Source organism: Condylura cristata, unplaced genomic scaffold, assembly GCF_000260355.1.
Source record: "Condylura cristata isolate star-nosed mole 26May11 unplaced genomic scaffold, ConCri1.0 scaffold00006, whole genome shotgun sequence".
Lineage (NCBI taxonomy): Eukaryota > Metazoa > Chordata > Mammalia > Eulipotyphla > Talpidae > Condylura > Condylura cristata.
The window spans coordinates 50,530,222-50,549,425 of NW_004567107.1; the positions used below are offsets into that span (position 1 = coordinate 50,530,222).

At 38.7% G+C, this 19,204-nt stretch overlaps 1 protein-coding gene across 2 annotated transcripts in view; it reads right to left on the reverse strand.

Moving 5' to 3' along the window:
• TTC39B (tetratricopeptide repeat domain 39B) overlaps positions 1–19,204 on the reverse strand; it is a 110,090-nt gene that overhangs the window by 33,347 nt on the left and 57,539 nt on the right. For both annotated transcript variants that reach the window (XM_012721597.1, XM_004677673.2), the window contains 4 exons: positions 15,342–15,434; positions 7,332–7,442; positions 2,428–2,559; positions 1,426–1,502 (listed from right to left, as the gene is read on the reverse strand). In XM_012721597.1, the coding sequence (XP_012577051.1) occupies positions 1,426–1,502; positions 2,428–2,559; positions 7,332–7,442; positions 15,342–15,434 (413 nt within the window). The remainder of the gene's footprint in view (positions 1–1,425; positions 1,503–2,427; positions 2,560–7,331; positions 7,443–15,341; positions 15,435–19,204) is intronic.

Sequence of the window (19,204 nt, forward strand, 5' to 3'; positions counted from 1 at the left end):
CATCAGGGTTCACTCTTAGTGTTGTATATTCTGCAAGTTTGAACAAATGCAGACTGATATGTACCTATCGTTAATCAGAATATTTTTCAATGCCCTAAAAGTTAACTGTTCTCTGCCTTTCTATCTCCTTCTCCAAACACATTCTCTCTGGCAGCTACTATTTTTTTTTACACTCCATAGTTTGGCCTTTTCTAAAAAGTCAAACAAGTAGAATCATACAGTATGTAGCCTTTGTAGACTGGCTGGTTTTTTTGTTTTTGTTTTTGTTCTTGTTCTTGTTTTTTTGCTTAGTAAAGGCTCTTCCCAGCTTCATGATTTGATGTTCTTTCCTTTTAGTGCAGAATAATATTTCATAGCTTTGACATACTGCAGTTAACTTATTCATCCACTTACTGAAGGCACTTGGCTTACCAATGTTAGTATTTTGTGCCTCCTATTCCAGAGAACAAGTTTGACCATAATAGCACAGACACAAAGTCTCCATAGATAGCAAAAGTTATAGTCTACCTCTGAAGGACATAATTTTCTCTTCTATAGGAATATCTGGATATTCCTTTTTTATAGTCATTCTGACAGAAATATAGCATATAAAAAAGCAAATCTGCCCTATCTTCAGTTGAAACATGAAGCAAATGACAGCATAAGTAGTTATTTTCTCCCAGCTTTCTGATAGGACACTTTCTGATAGTAGCCATTCCTGAATTGTTGACTACCCTCAAATATCCACAAACCAAACACTTCCATACTGAGTAACCATTTTTTCAAAGGTACCAGAATTATTTTATCTTGAGAGAAAATTATAGCATGTGAAACAACAGAAACTCTCATTGATGAGTGTTAAGAATATAAACTTACCTACTCTTTACAGAAAATATCAGTTGTAACTAAATATTTTCAATTTTCAAACCCTTAATTTCAGTAATTATGCTTTTAGGCCTTTGCCTTTGAGATAGTTGCAGAAATGCATGAACACATACTTAACAAGAATAGTAAGACAACATTATTTGTAATATGAAAAAATAAGACAGTAACTAATGTTAGCAACAATAGAGAGAAAACATGTAATTTATGAATTTCCCATATCAAAAAAAAAATTACACAGCTATTAAAAAGAATGAAGTACAGTTTATATGCATCCATATGGGGGGAAAATCACATTGTAGAATAATAGGTATAATGTGTAAAAAATGAACAACTATAACAATCCTATATGTGTCTTGCATTATGTTTGCATATGTAAAAAGAAAAGTCTGTAAGGCTTTGAAACCAAATATTAATAATGGTTGCTTCTAGAGGATGAGAATGCTGGGGAGAGAAAAATTCCACTTACTTTCTATCAAACACTTAAGTACTGGATTTTATGAGTATGGTCATATTTTAATTTTTCAAAGAAAGGGAAAAGTTCATCTTTCACATGGCTCTTACCTTCAGTCAGCTGTTCAAATGATCCTCTAGAAAGAAGACTTGAGAAAGTTTCCACAACTGTGCTTTTTTTTCTATATCTGCATAAAATAAGTAGAAGGGGAAATGGAAAAAATAACAATATTGCCAGACCAAGTCCATTGTTTACTTGACATTCATTTCAATCACAATTACACAATTAAGAGTCACTGAAGCATAGGTCTAAACCCTAAAGTCTGTAGGTCAAAGACAACCATCTTCAACACTACAAACTCAGCTGCTGAGTGCTGGACTGATATCCAGTGGACACTAAATCAGTGTTCACTGACCCCAAGTGAACAACCCCGTACAGACAGTGAACACTAGCCCTGTCAAGCACCTGTGTGGCTAAAATCATTATGAGTTAAGACAGGTGAAGAATGGGCTTGAAGTACAGTATTTGGAAAGTTCATTTGTAGAACTTCCAAAACAATTACATGAGGACATAATGTCATCAGTGTTGTATTCACCGATGCCAGTTAACAGCTTTTGTTCAGGTCTCCCTATATACACAGAGCAAAGATTAAAGTCAAAAGAGAGATCCAACTCATTTCACCAGCCAAGAATATTCAAATGTGTCCTTTTTAAACAAATAAAACCCTCCTTTCTAAATGTGCAGCATAAGAGATTATTCCTTGCTAGGTTTGGTTTAGCAGGTAGTTGAAAAGTTGAACTCATCCACCACAAGGAGATACTTAGAGATGCTTGCTGCTAGCCCCACTGAAATCTACCTCCACCTTTTTCGGTAGCTCAAGTTATCAAAGAGAAAGGTGGAAGGTAGAGAAGCTGAGGGTTTGGCCAGCTAAGTATCATATCACAACTCCTAGTAGGAAATTACTAACTCTATTACATAAAAGTACACAAAATACTCTAGCCCGACTTTTCCATAATGGGCACTTGAAACTGAGCTCTCAGTCAGCAAGCCACATTCATTTTGCTCAAAGATATAAAGGTTCATAATATCTCAAAAATCGACTCGGTTCCTACTTTTGGCAGGTTTGTAAGGCGTCCCTCATTGCAGAAATGCCATTTTGGATGTCCTGTTGCTCAAAGGTCATGACAGCCTGCAACACCACAATGGTACTGTAGCCCAAAGCGTGGTACATGCTCTCTTTAGCCCTGAGGATGACACAAGCAGTTAATACAATTCAATTGAACCAAAAAGCATGCAGATCTTGCCTGATCACAAGAAATCCTAGCAAGTGAATTCATGAATTTCACAGGAATAACCTTGACTTCATCATAATTACTGAAATAATAAGTACCATCAAAACATATCCTAAAAGCATCAAGGACTAAAGTTTAAAGTCTACACAAACAGCAAAATGTTGAAGCAGAAGCTGACAGGGACATGCTTTTCCTTGTTTGAGCACAAGGGGGCAGCCAGTGGATTTTATTTCCTAGGGAATATTTCAAAGCAAACCCATTTTTCCCAATTCAAAAAGCGGCAACACGCAGTCTTTAGCTCTGGAATAAGTGCTAAAATGAAGACCAATTCAAGTGCATTCTGTGAAAGAGAGATTCTGATATGTTTTTTGAAAGACAAACGCTCATTTAAAATATTCTCCTTTCGATCAGGAAAAAAAAAGAAGACAAAACTAGCAGGTAAGCTATAAATCAGACATTCAGTAGGGAGGAAGAGGGATTAAAACAGGGGAGGGAAGAGCACTAGCGTCTATGGTGATGGCTCATGGGTGTCTTGGTGGTGGGAATTTTATGGGAATCACATCTGAGAGGAGAAATCGAACATTGTACAAATATGAACAATGCAAAAAAATACATAAATAAAAAAATTTAAATAAACAAAATGAAACATTGTTCTTTCCTTTCCCAAAGGAGACCTAGAAGTAGCATTATTTTTGTATGAATTAGGTTGGTCATAAAAGTCCCTGGCAAAAGTTCAGCTTTGGGCTTCCTCTCTAATCTAAATCCATTAGCTGATAACTGATAATTCAAATTATCAAATTATCAATTGCTGTGGCATAATCTATGGTAGACATCCCAGATTCTCAGGCCATGAAAACCTCACTGTCTTCTCTCAAAACTTCCTAAATTATGCTAATTAGATAAGATTTAAAATACCAACAACTACTGGTTTTGCTGTTAATTCAAATGTAATCCCCTACAGCCTGTTGCTATGCAAAACAAAGGCAAGACATTATTCTTTCCCCCATGGAGACAGTCTAAACAACCTTTGGTAATCTGCAGGCTGTCCCTCCCCCACTCCAGAAAAAGAACTGCAAGGGGCCTTCTCTGGTGGCACGGCAGGTTAAAGCACTAAGAAGTTAAAGCCACTTCTGCATGAGTTCGATCCCTGCCACAAGGCGCCACACACCTCTCCCTGGCCAGCCCGCTGCTCCCCTCAGCAGTGTGTTTTGTCAATCAGCCTCTTCTGCTCCCCACTCTGTCTCTGACGAATCTTCTCACCGCCCCTGCACCTCTGGCCTGTACCCCAGTTCTGTATGCACAAATAAATAAATCTTAAAAAAAAAACTGCAAGGAAAGGGCATCTTTGGGTTAATTAGAAAGTGGTTAGAAACCTCACATTTTAAACTGAAAACGTCTCCAGACCAGAAAAAAAGATGTATGTTTGACAATGAAACATACATTAAGACCAGAATAAAAAACTTCAACGAAATATAATACTAATTAATGCCTTCTCATTCCATATTATGACTAGCTAGAGGTCAGTGTCAGAGAAAAAGAGAGATTTGTTTTAGTAAATATCAAAGGAGACAGGCAGTTTGAGGGAGGAGAGACAAGGAGAAAGGTAGAGAGAGGAAGACAGATGGTGATATAGACGGAAGATGGAAAGAGGGAAGTCTGAAGAACAGAATACTTGAGGGAAAAAGGCAGAAGACAGGCAAGGGGAAGTCGTGATCATAGGCTGGAGACAACACTGGACAATTTCCTGAGGTTATATGCTTCATCCACTTTACCATCTGTCCCTAACCTCTGAAATTGAATGGCTTGCAGCTCTTCTGAATCTTAATAGAATTTCTGCCCCTCAATTGCTCAGTAAGTCAATTAATCTCTAGTATTCATGGTCAATAATCAGAGTCACATCACCCTGCTGGCCACTTGATGGAGTGAGATTCTCACTTTTATGCCCAAGGAACCTTCTAGAAAATTATTATATGAAGTCTAAACTTCATTCAAGCAAGTGACTGGGTTGACGATCCTGTCTAAGACTATTCCTGCGAACACTCCTCTGTGGCAAAGAGTCTGTTACAAGATTCAACACTTCTTTCTCAGCAACATTGAAAGTGAGCACAACTGTGACACACAAGATGCATTTCATAACTTTGTGTGGCAGAGGAGATGATGATCTATTACAACACAAATGTTGATTGGTTAAATGTCTTAGACGGGTAGAAAATAACATTGAATATTTGAGTAGAAAAAAAAAAAAGAGATTACTCCTGTGACACTACAGTCACTGTAGAGTTGGGACTATGGTAAAAGTGAGTTCAAGGGCCCTCCCTGGTGGCTAAGCGGGGTAAAGCACAGCACTGCAAGCTAGCTGCAGCCACTTCAGTGTGAGTTTGATCCCCTGCCCTGGAGGTGACCACATGGCATGGCAGAGCTGTCCTGACCCGCCCAATGCTCCCCTCAGTGGTGTGCTTCATCGATCTGCCTGTTCTGCTCTCACACTGTTTTGGTGAATCCTCTCACTGCCCGTGAACCTCTAGCCTATAACCCAGTTCTGTATGCATAAATAAATAAATCTTAAAAAGGAAAAAAAAAAATGGGTATCTTTTAAAAAAAAAAAAAAGTGAGTTCAGGGTTTGCTGCCACATTTTAAAAATTAACCAAATTGAAATCAGACAGTTTAATGCCACTATCACATAAATGAGGAGTCCCGTAATATTTCTATTACCTTAAATTTCTTTTATCATTTGAGATGAGCATATTGTAGTTCTTCCCTTCCCATTTCACAGGAAACCTTTTTCAGTGATAATTAAGCTTAAGAGTACTACCCATAAAAAGTATTTCACTGAAGAAAGCAAATTGAAGCCTCAAAAACTACAGCATAAAAATGAAAAGATGAGAATCAAATGTTTTATTAATTACATTTGAAAAGACAGATTTCTTAGTCGGATATTAAAATTGGTCAACAGTTAGGGGTCTCAATCCAATTTACTTTTATTTAGGTAGAAATGCAGAAAAACTGACAAATGTGACAATGTCTCTCTTGAAGGGGAGTAGAATATGTTACCACAAAGCATGCCATATGCAAAACATTTGGTATGTGAGTGATTTTGCATTAAAGCTATGTAAGAAACAGCCAGTGCAAGAAGGATCCTGAGTCTCCTTTATCCCCTGAAAGGAAGAAATCAATCTCCCTGGTAAAAGAGCTACGATAGACACCTGATCACCAGAGATAGGGAACTTAAGGCCTAGGAGACTAGGAGACAAACCCTTCTAATTATTCATTATTGTACTATCCCAGCTACAGAGACGCCTCCACAAAATGGGAGGTACATTTTTCCTGTTCCTATTTCATGTGACCTGGAGCTGAGCAACTGGTGAAGCTCTCTAACACAGAAGGCAGGTGGGTTCCACCAAAAAAGAATGGGGAGAAATTTTCTTTCTATAGCCTGACTTATACATGTAGTACCTTGGCACTGCTGGAGAAGCAGGAGAGACATGTAGAGACACTTGAAGTGACACGTGGGTGACAGACCCTTGGGGAAGCTGACAATGGCAGCATTGTTCTGAGGTGGTATCTTCTTCTGCCCCAGGTTTCTGGTACCAACTTCAGAACCCCTTTCCTATGGTTCCCTGTCAGAAGGTGGCTTAAAAGTTGTCACAAAGCTTCAGGTCCCAATAAGCCGCATTTGGGGCCAACACTGGCTGGGTATTTGCCTACAAGAGGATAGGTAACTTTGGGTGTTCTGTTAGGAAATCATCATCTCTTCTCTTCTTTCTCTATGCATGCTAATTCCAATAAAGTTCTTGTATGCAAAGAATCCACTTTGCCTTTGTGTGCACAGAAAGCCAGAGCCCTTTAGAGTATGCAAATCAGGGAGGGGGATCCCAAGAGATCCCATGATTGTATGCTAACATCCCAAGCCCAAATATCTTTGTTTTATCAGTTGTTTGTTTTAAAGATTTATTTATTTATGCATACAAGAACCCCATGGGGCACAAGCCAGAGGTGCAGGAGTGGGGGTGAGAGGATTCACCAGAGACAGAGCAGGGAACACAACAGGCAGTACACAGCTGAAGGGAGCAGCAGGTAAGACAGGAGAGGTCTGCTGCACCATGTGGGTCACCACTGTGGCTACAGGTAGCTTCATAGTGCTGTGCTTTAACCCCTTGGGCCAACAGGGAGACCCTGTCTTATCAATTCTTCACAAATTTATCTTTGTCTCAATGGTATAAAAGTTGTCCACTTGGGCCCTCCCTGGTGGCTCAGCGGGTTAAAGCACAGCACTGAGAATCTAAAGCCACTTCCGCATGAGTTCGATTCCCGCCTGCCCTGGAGATGACCACATGGCATGGCAGACCTCTCCTGACCCGCCCGCTGCTCCCCTCAGCAGTGTACTTCGTCGATCTGCCTGTTCTGCTCCCCACTCTGGTGAATCCTCTCATCCTCTGCATCTCTGGCCTGTACCCCAGTTCTGTATGTACAAATAAATAAATCTTTAAAAAAAAAAAAGTTGTCCACTTGGGTCATATCTTTGGGTTTCATATCTCCGGGGATCCTTATGTATGAAATTAAATTTGTATTTCTCCTGCCAATCTATTAACCTGTCTTATGTCAATTTAATTATTAGACATTGAAAGGACCTAGAAGAGAAAAGGAGTGTTTTCCTCCCCTACAATACCAAAGACAAAACATCTGAAAAAATATATTTAATATAAAATAAATAAAAATGGATTACCATGGTCGAAGCAGTTCTAAGGCATCTGTAAACTTGTTACTAAGAAATAAATTCAATGCCACTGCACATTCTTCTAGGCCACTCTTGAGATCCACCTTACTTGATGGCGATCTGAAGATAAAGAAAAACAATTTAGAGAATTTATATAGCTTTCATTGTTAGCAACTTCTCACAAGACAAGAGGGGGGTAAGAAAGAAAGAACAAAAGAGAGAGACAGACAGACACTCTTTGTTTGGAGACAGGACTGGAGAGATTATGAACTCTGCCACTTAATCTCTGGATTAAATCCTTAACCTCCTGGGTTATGACTTTCCTACCTATAATTTACCTTTCTTACCTGTAAGTTGGGGATATCACCACCTACTTCATGACAAAAAAATGCTCCCAGCAGTGACCAAATAAACATGTACTCCAAAAACCAGAGATGTAAGAATTGCTTTTATTCAAAACAAAGTTATTTTGTTTTATTCAGATTACCTAAGAGAAATGTATTTTAGTGGAAAACTGTTTTCCCCCTCTGTGTTACCTAATTTTGACTCTATGGGAACTACTGCACATATAATATAAACTGTATATACCTATAAACTGTAAGTAAATGACAACAATACAAAATAATGTAAATACAATAATGTAAATACAAAAACCTGTAAATTCTGTCCTGATCAGTAGAGGTTCAGTTAGCTCCTTCACATTGGAAGAAGTTGGTTTGAGCTCATTTTGCTAACTTATTTTAACCATTCCTTTTCTGCATATAAATTTGTGCTGCTTTGACTTTTCCTGTGAATCTATTATAACATCTTTCCCTCCTTAATTAACAAAATAACATGTTCATTTATATCTGTACAGTCTGTAATTTAACTTTTTGAAAAATATCTGTTAATTATTTATGAATAACTGGAATTTTTTCTCTTTAAAACTAGAGTCAGACTCACCCTGGTATTATAACGGGTTAAAGCACCACTTTATGAAGTTCTCCAAAGCCACTGCAGTACGAGTTCAATCCCCCAGCCAAGGAACTGACCCTTATGGCGTGGCAGACCTCTCCTGGCCCGACCACTACTCCCCTCAGCAGTGTACTTTGTCAGTCTGCCTGTTCTGCTCCTCACTCTGTCTCTGGCAAATCCTCTCACCCACCACACCTCTGGCCTGTACCCCAGTTCTGTAAACATAAATAAATAAATCTTTAAAAAAAAAAATAAAACTAGAGTCACTTCTAAGATGGTTTAACAATGTTAAATGGGAAAACAATTTGTGAACAGTATAATGATTATTTTAAAGAATTTGAAGTTGAATGTCCTTGCCACCAACATGTCTGAATTCATTCTTCAAGCATGAGGAATAAAGTCCCACTTCAGTTACTCATCAGCCAGAAACAGGTTCTGAATTATTACATGGAAATACCTTCAGCCCCCACAGCTGGTTCCTTCTGATTCAGATCTCCACTCAAAAAGCACCAGCACAGAGTTGCCTGGATGACCCCACCCCTTCCTGTCTCACTGTTTTGTTTGTGCCATAGTTCTTATTACCACCCAAAGTATCTTGTGCCAGTATCTGTGGACATGTTTGTCTCGCTGTGTCTTTTCTCTCCTGGATATAAATACCAGGAATTATTTAGCCACTGCTGTACCATCAGGGCCTGCAAGCGGTACCTAGAACATACTAAAAAAATACTGTTGGGTATGTGGGTGGGTAGAACTGCTCTGCTTAGAGAGAGAACTCCTCAGGTCTAGGGTTTAAAGGCATCTCTCCTCTAGAAACAGGACCAGTTCTTGGTGGCAGAATGGTTAGAGGATGTGTGATGGTACATTTGATGTGTCAATGTGACAGAGCTAAATGATAACCACATACTGGCAAAACAGTATTTTTAGGTTTCCTGAGTTGAAGTGAGAAAAGCAGACAGCTTTCCCCACTGTGGGTGGACATCAGCCAATCCTGTGAGGGGCCAGAATAAACAAAAAGCAGAGGAAGGGTGAAATCATGCTCTCTGTCCAAGGTGAAACAGCCATTTTTTGCCCTCTTGTGCTCTTGTTCCTCATGTCTTCAGACTCAGATGGAATTCACTCCAACTTTTCTGGTTCTCCAACTTGCAGACAGCAGATCATGGAATTTCCTAGCCTCTACAATCACATGAGTCAATTCCTACAATAAATCTCATATGCATATCTTATTAAAATCCTGTATATCTGGAAAACTCCCACATACAGAAATGTATTGTCCTTAAGCTCTCAGTGGATAAAGAGGTCAAACAAGACTGCAAGGCATTCACAAACTTTTCACAGAAATATTTTTCCTAAGAAGTTTCTTGATACCTCTCCTATCAGTTCATCACCAACTTTTGTCAGTGTCACTTCCTGAACACCTTTTGAATGTATACTAGTTTCATCTCTATTACCCAGTCCCTGTTAGCTGTCACTCGCTTCCTGGGGTCTACAGATACATGTCTCTACCCAACTGCTACCCCCTTCCCCCAAAATCTTTACTTAAAATCCAGCCAACAAATATTTAGGTCGTATACCATGCACCCTTCCAGGTCCTGGGGATACAGCAGTGAGCAAGACATACAGGATTCTGAGGTCTTCAGATTTTCATTCTCAGGGGAGAGAAGGCAAGCTTAAACAAGGAGAGAAGTACTAAGATCATCTCAGACTGGAACAAGTAGTCTGGGAGGGAAACTGGTTTGGGAGGTTGAAGATGAGGCTCAACATTAATGAAGACGGTCATGGAAAAGGTTCCAAAGGGTGACACCCAAGTACTACAAAACTAGGCAGCCATGGGAGTAGCTAGGCTGCTGGGAGAGGTGAAGATTCTAAACTGGGAATGAAGATTCTAAACTGGTGAACAAGGCAGTCTGGGGGAAAATGAGGAGAGAAAGCAGGCAGAAACCAGAAATCTAGAGACAAGAGTGGGTGGGAGGAGCTTATTCTAGAACAAAAAAAAAAAATACCCACTCAATGGGGTCAAAAACAGGGGGGTGGGGAGGGAAATGCAAGGGATTATGGTGATGACACACGGGTGACTTGGTGATGGGAAACCCACGGGGATTACAATTGAGATGGAAAAAAAGAAAAGTACAAAATGATGTAAAAATAAACTTTTGTAAAATAATAAAAAAAATACCCACTCAACAATCCCCACTCCTGTTCTCATCACCCATTCCCTTTACTATCAGGTTTTCCAAGTGTACTTCGCACCTGTTCTCCTCATCTGAACTCCCATAAGTTCTCTCAGGTCACAACCCAGCCTTTATTACCAGGAAATGGGCTGTGGACAGACACTGGTCCCCTCACCAAACAAACAACCACCTCTGCATCTCAGCTGGCCACACCGACACCTGGCGGATACACACACAGGAGCCCAGCACCTCCAAACACAGCAGTCTCAACCCTTCTAAGTGGCAAGTTAAGATGTTCACATGGAATGAAAACCCCTCCAGAATATTGGCTCTGCCATGCATTCTGCAAGGAATGCCCAAGATAGCAACCTTACTCTCAACCAGGATTTCTCAGACATTTCTGAGGTCACTGGCTTCCACAGCCATTCATAATAATGAGGCTCTTATCACAGCAAGTCTGAATTTTGAAAGACTCCAAGAATACCTTCTTCCTATTACTACTTTCAGTCAGAGACCTGAAACTTCAGAGTATGTTAGACTCACCTGTGGGGATTGACAAGACACTTCTGGTCTCCATCTCCAGAATTTATGGCTAAGTAGAACTGGGGTGGGCCCCACACCTTCCCAGATGGTCCTAATTCTGTCTTAATTCATCCTGGATGTAATGTTCAGGCTTCTGTTTCTAAAATGGGTATTTATCACACTATTTCTTCAGACTAAGGGCATAAAATGACTGCCCACCCTTGCAAAAAGAAGTTCAATCTCTTCTGTCTGTTTTAAAGCTCTAGAAAGTTGGTCACATCACCACACCTGTCCAACTAGACTGGAAGGATGAGCTATTATAAAAATAGTCAAGTATCTTGCAAGAGTATTATCAACATGGCATCTTCCTCAAGTCTAGAATGATGTAATAAAAAGGCCCTGGGGGCCCTCCCTGGTGGCACAACAGGTTAAAGTACAGCACTACGAAGCTAGCAACAGCCACTGCAGCACAAGTTCAATACCCAGCCAGGGAGCTGAACTACATAGTGCAACAAACCTCCTGTTTTGCCCACTGCTCCCCTCAGCAGTATACTTCATTAATCAGTCTGTTCTACTCCCCACTCTGTCTCTGGCGAACCCTTTCACTGCCCCGAGCCTCTGGCCTGTACCCCAGTTCGGTATGCATAAGTAAATAAGTCTTTTTAAAAAAGGTATAGGAATAGGTTCCTGAAGCTTAAAAAAATAAATAAATAAAAAGGCAACTAGACTAGAAATCAGAAGTCGTGATTGCCATTCACCAGCCATATGACCTACAGAAAGTCACTTAACCACCCTGGGCCCACTATCTCATCTTTGCAAAGTTCCCTGTGATGCTGTAATTTAAACTAAGTATATAATCATCTTTAACCTCCTAGCACAGAGCTCCTAAAACTCTTGAAATTTCTAAAGCAATGAGAGCCATCTTCTTAATGAGGTGGTTTCTGGATCATACCTAAGAATGAAGTCCGGTTGCCAAACCAATGATTGTGGAGTGGAAATTTTCAGTCCCACACCCACTCCTGACCTCCTGCCCTGAAGGGCAAAGGGTCTTCAGATTGACTCACTCACCAACAGTCAGTGATTTAATCAAGGATGCCTCTGTAATGAAGCCTCCATAAACATCCTGTAAGAGGGATTGAGAGTGTCTGGGTGGGTGAATGTGTGGAGATGCAGGAAGAGGGGCACACCAGGGAGGGCAGGAACCTTGACACACTCCCCTCGGAGCTTGCCTGAGGAGAATCTGTCATCTGGCTGTTCCTCAGTGATAGCCTTTTATAGCAAACTGATAATCTAGTAAGCAAAATGTTTTCCTGAGTACTGTCAACTGCTCTAGCAATTAATCAAAACCAAGGAACTTCGTGAAAGTGCTCAGAACGGGGCTTCCCTAACGCGCCACTGTCATGTGTAAGGGCGGCTGAGGCTCTGTAGGTGCAGGAAGAACATGTATCACTCCCTTAACACCTGGGAGAATGAAAATAAGAGTATTACCTAGATTCAGGGTTCACTCCAAAAGTAACCTTTCTATCAGAGAAACCTATCTAGATGGCAAGACCAACATGTAATAACAGAACATCTGGTCCCTTCATCAGTCATAAGTCGCCCCCTCCTCTTTCCTGATGCTCCAAGCACCTCTCCCATTCCTTAAATCAGGAGAGCGATAGCCTCATTATCTGTGTAGATTCCTCATACTAAATAATTAAATTTATATTTTTCTCCTGCTGATCTGTCTGATACTGTTTTGCTCAACAAGTCCTGGAAGAACCTGAAAGGGGAACAGGGTAATTTTCCCTCTGCCCCTACACTCCAATATATATTGATTGCTGTTGGAACAGAAGCACACATAATAATCTGGCTATTGAAAGGGGAAAGGGACAGTTTGGTAGGACTAAGCCCTGAATCTGTGGGATCTGATGAAATCTACTAGTAGATAAAGTCAACTGAGTTAATTGCTTGGTGATATGGAAAAAACACATCAGAATTGATGTTCATCAAGCACTCCCATTTCACAATGTATGCAAGAGAAACAAAGGCAATGGTTGCTATGCATGTGCTGTGTGAACTTTCAAGTCCTATGCAAATTAAAATCATGTCATTATACAAAAGTTTGAACATTTCAGTCCATCCCACAGGATTACACAAATATTCTTGATATGTTAGAACCCTACTTGCATGCCTTTCTTAATATATATCTTCAATAAAATGAAAATTCTTTCTCCCCGTTTCTAATTTAGATGATATGTTCAGATAAAGGCTGAAAGAATAGCTGTTTCTGTCTTTTTCAGGGACCAAGGATCCTCTCTGCCTTAAAAGTAACAATTTCCCATATATATAAATTGCACTGAAATTGTGGCCCTAGAAAGCTAAATCTCAGATTCCCATGGCCATTTTCAGTTATTTACCTGGCAGTGTTGTTTCTGCCCTCTGAGAATTCAAAATTTATATTAACTTACACTGGATAGAGAGAATCTGTGACTAGCTAGCTCTCTTTGCATTCCTCCCGTGGGAGAAAAGTTACCATATTAGAAAAAGTGGGCAAATATGTCTAGTCCATTAGAGAGGGAAAGAAGGTACACAATCTCTTTCCTCTATCATGCAGTGAGCTGACAGCAAAAGGACCTGCCCTACCACCATCCTCACACAGGAAGTACATTTTCCTTACTTCCCCACCACCTATTCATTTTCAACCACCACATCTTGGTTCCTGCCCCAATTTCCTTGAAACCCTCCAAGCTAAAAGACTACAAGACACAAATACTTACTCTTCAGCCTATTGCATGCAGTCTTTTTGCAACACCTAGCCCACAACCTGATTGCCAGTCTGCAGCTATCATCTCTTTGAGTCTTCCTCTCTCATACTTCTCCACAGCTCTTACTTGAACTCTCATTCCCTAGGCCATTCCTTCACTGTCTCCTGTCCCCCAAAAGGTTCTTCTTCTATTCTCTTCTCATTGCTTTGCTCTCTCTTGGAACTAGCACTTGTAGTACATGACCAACAACTTCACATATGCGGAAGATTCCCAGGTCACATATCCAACCCAGTGTTTCTCTGAAAGCCACACCCTTTATTTACTACTGCTTTTGGTAGTATCTTTTTCTTTCTTTTATTCTACCTTTGAAGTTCAGCATTATAAAGGTTGATGCAGTAGTTAGCTAGGGAACTATCCAATCAGAGAACAACTGTAAGAGAGGAACACTATTTCTGAACAAAGTACAGATTTCCAGAGACATATTGAATAAAAAAAGTAATGTGGAAAATAAATCTCTAAATATCATTAAAAGACATTTTCAACTCCATCTCCATTCCTCAGTTCCTATAACGTTGCACCTCCTCAGTATGTGAGGGCTGAGTCATAAGACAAACTGCCAAGTCCATGAGTATTGTGAACGGAGGAGTAAATAGCTGAAATTTCAAATGCAAAAATGAAAATGCTGCAGATAAAAGTTTAATACATCTGTGAAGACAGATGGAAAGCGCTGTCTCATGGTACTAAGACGTCTCTAACATAGGTGAGTTAATAACCAATAAAGGAGCAACCTACACATCAAAGAGAATCCACCAGCAAAAGTAGTTTTAGAAATGATGGAAAGTATTTAGCAATTGCATTATAATAAATTATAATAAAAATATGTAATGGAAAGGGAAAGTGATATATTAAGCTTTAAAAAGTAGGTTATGAAATAGTTTACTTAATGTCCCAAATAAGTAAAATAAGTTAGTATCTATGTATGCAAACAGAAACCAGAAGGATGCAAACCAAAAAGTTGGGTATAGGGATAGTTAGATGTGTTACTCTCTCCTTTATGCTTTCCTTCATTTCCTGAATTTTCTACAATGAAGGTTTCGTAAATGTATTTCTATGCCAAGGTTATGAGAAGAAAAGAGGTAGAAATCCTTCAATAAATAATTATAATACCGAATGAAAGACCTCTGGTTCTATACAGATCCACAGCAAGAAACACAAGCCAGGGGAAACAACAACATCCTAACAGTCTGTGTTCAACTATCTTAATTATGGTTGATGTTTCTTCTTTCGTCTCATGTTAGGCAATATGGTTATATTATTTCATCATAATATTGTTTACAATTTTTAAGATAAAAAGAGACTCCAAAGAAAGGTGTGCCAAAATGTCACATTGAGCTTCTTTCACTTTTATGTAACAATGGCATCGAGTCACTGAGTCTGTAAGCAGCTCAGAGAATCCTTCCCTAATTGCTAAAATGGACATTAAACCAGCCTGGGCATCTCCTCACCCCAAGGGTTAGTAAAACACAAACCCTTATTCTAACATCAACAATGCAATTCACTGTTGGACTGTTGCACTGTTCTCCCCCGCCTCCCCCCAACCCAAGCAAGGGTCACACCCCCTTCCTGACCTGTTCACATTAGCTGTTCCATGCTGTCCAGAAGCTGGTTTTGTATCCCGGGATGCCAAATGATGGCTGCTTGTTGCCATAACTGTTCGAGACCTATAAATTAAATAGACAGAGGGAAGTTTTTTTATTATTATTGTTTGTTTGTTTGTGCCTTTTAGGAAAAAGCTACAAATTATACATACACAATACAAATCCTTTAATAATTTGTACACCTCACTTCCACTTCTGATCATTTTGAAAATCAAGTACCAAAAATCTACTCAGTTACAACATTCCCAAATTACAGCTCACATAAAATAGTTTTTCCTTTTATTGTAGTACACACCAAAAAAATTGAAATTGCCCCACAGTTCCCCATCCAAAGTTAGATTAGTCTAATCCACTTCTTTTGCATGTAAATCTACATGTTTTATATCAATAAAAATGGAGCATGATTGCAGAGGAAGAAAACTCAGCCTTCTCAGGCTCTCTATCTGGGTATAAAAATTAAACTGACAAAAACAGATTATCAGACAAAAGCAGAGAGTTGACATACCACATCTATAATGGTAAGCTCTATTAAGTTCTGCTAAAACCTTGTGTTAGACATGTTGTACTAGAAATGTATCATTCATTTACCGCAAGAATCTATTTTCTTGTCTTCCATGAGATGTTCCAAATATATGTAAAGCCTATATCCTATAAAAATAATATGGTAACTTGCAGATTTTACCTATTGATAGAAAATATGCAAATAATTTTCCAGGTGGGGTTATGGTTTTACTATGCTGTCAGAGATGAACCTGATTTGTGTTTCCACAAATCTCATTTGAATATTCTCCCCAGATGTTCTTGGAGCCAGTTTTACCATTTTGCTGATTTCTTCACTGATGCATAAATCTTTGAGATGTACACATTTTCTAACTATTATACTTTGAAGGGCTCAGTAATACTGCAGCCTTTAACACAGAGCAAGTTTCCAAATACAGTCATGCATCAGTTACTGACATTCTGCCAAAGGCAGACCACATATACAAAGGTGGTCCTGATAAGCTACACTAATATTCCAGGTAGGTAGAAGCTATACCATCTAGGTTTGTATAGTCACACACTGTGATGTTTGCTCCATGATGAAATCACCTAACCACACATTTCTCAAAACGTGCTCTATGATTAAGTGACATGACGAGGCACAGATGTTCCCAGGCAAATTCTGCTTCCACTCACATATATGCCCACCTTTAGCACAGTACTAGAATTTTCATCATCATGGCTTTCTTATACTCTAAATACCAGTGTAGCAAGTCCTCTTTAAGGCTCTTTTGAGGGATAAGATGGGCCGCTATTTTTGCAGCTTCATTCTGATTTATGAATTTGGAGATCAGTTATTGTAAAAAGTTACAGGGAAAGTCCTGCTGGAGTTTTCACTGGGACTTCATTACTTATTTAGAGAAATCTTATCTTTAGCGTACTCTAGTTTCACATTTATACACATTTATTCAGGCCTCAGTTCCTTCAATAAAGGTTTTTTTTATATATGGAGCACTGCCCTGAAGTATATGCATACTTGTATAGAAGCCCATGCTAAATGCTCCTTACCTTGCTTCGGTCTTAGAATCTGACCACCAAAGCAAGCACAGTTACTAAACCGTTAGCTGATTAGAATGACTTGCTGACTCTACTCTTGAACATGGCCTAAATGTCATACTCAGATGTTAGAGGAAATATATTTTTATCTAGAGAAAAATATTGTTATTGACTTATAGCACATGAGGAAAAAACATATTTTAGTCACAAGTTATTAGTATGTCAGAATGAGTCCTTTTTGCCCTGCTTTTATGGCTCTCTAAGTTTTTAACAAGTTTTATTGAGATATAATTCATAAAATTAGTGGTTTTTAGTATATGTGTAGAAGTGTGCTACTATTACCATGATCTAATTTTGCAATATTTTGTCACCTGAAAGAGACTCTGTATTTACACACTAGCCACCCAACCCCATCTTCCCCTCTACCTCTAGTCCTAGGCAACCACTACCCTACTTTCTGTATCTACAGATTTCCCTATTCTGCATGTTTCATATTAACATAGTCATACAACCTGTGGATTTTCATGAACTGCTTTTTTCTCAATGATTCAGCATGCTTTTTAAAGAATTATTCACATTGTTGTATGTCTCAGTACTTTGTTCCTTTTTATTGCAAAGTAATATTTTATTGTGTGGATATATATTTTATCATTTCATTCATTAATGGCTATGTAGATTATTCCCACATCTTCTTACCATTCTGGTCCTATTCCTTTAGAGGAAGATTTATAGAGCTGAAAATGGCCAAAGAACAAGAACCAACAAAGATTTGAAATTATTCTAATATGTAAGACACTGCTGAATTGACAAACTATGTAATCTATTCATATATCACCTATGCTTAGAATTTTAACAAAATACCCTCAATCAAAACTATAAACCTTGATATTACCTATACAGCTTGGGTGATTTGTATCTTTCTGGTTTTCTATGTTCTGTTTAAATTTTCAAAAATGATTGTGTATTACTTTAATAACCAGGAAAAAGTTAAGTATATATTTTGAGCAATTTAAGTTCAATTTGTGAAAGAAATATACAAATATTAAAGGAGATACCCTCTAATTGCTCCTTTTATATCATGCAAGGCTTTACAAATTTCTCAAAATATGCAATAACAGTATATTATTTTTATGCCATTTCAAATGAAGAAACCAGATATATCACCAGCCAGTTTGTTTATGGCATAATTTTAGAACTCTTCCAAATTTTTACTACTTTGGAAAAAAATCAGTATTTAAATGGTGTGGGGTTTATTTGTGAACTTTTTCCATCCTCTTTCCTACATTGATAACATGCTTCAGTGCTGGTTTAAGTTTTGAAACTAAAACAATTCTAATACTATATTCCCAAATTGCTTTGAAACTGATTACTTTGTATATACATTTATGGTCTTGACCTGATTTTTAATGTTATCTACCTTTGCTGAAAATGAATTATGATATTTCTATTGGAGGGAATTGGCTAGGAAGCTTGAGGGGTTTGGGGGGAGGGAGGCAATCAGTTTGCACTATACCTGCACTCTCTTTACCAGTCTCATTTCCATCTTTGGCAGAGCACAGAACCCATGTGCATGTCAGCAAGCTATCAGCTGTCTCTCTTTGTTCTACCTGCAGGATGGGAAATAATCTGCCTAGTAAAACAGATGGACTTATAATGATGTGAACAATTTCATGCAAAAGGTACTTCCCTTTATCCTGTCAAATTCTATATTTTTATCAGAAACTGGGATTTAAAAAAAAGAAAAGCAAGCTAACCAACTCTGTAGGAAAAAAAATACAACCAGGAAAGATAGTATAGAAAGAACTATAATCTAAATGAACTTCTGAAATTTAGAAAAATTTAAATTTCCACTTGTAAACAAGCAGGAACACTATATTCTAGGCATAATCATCTGCTAGATATACAAACAACTATAGTTCCTGTTCTTAATGACATCTAAGTGAGAACACATATTTAAGTCCTTGATTTGGGATCAAAATTCCAACTGAGAAAATAGTGCATAAAATATGTTACTTGCAACATGGTAGTGAAAAATTGTGAATTATTTCAAAGTGAATTTATGAACATGACAAGATATAAACCCTGTACAACTTCAGCTATGTTAAAAGCAGCATGGTATCTAGAAAGTGGAAAATAAAAGTCTAGCTTAAATTTCTTTTTTTTTTTAAGAGATTCATTTATGCATTAAAAAACTAGGGTCCAGCGGCTCAGCTCAGTGAGGGGAGCCCAGGCTGCAGAAAGACTGCAAATCTGATCCTCAATACCTGGGTGAGAAAAAAACCGCTGAAACTGCAGAC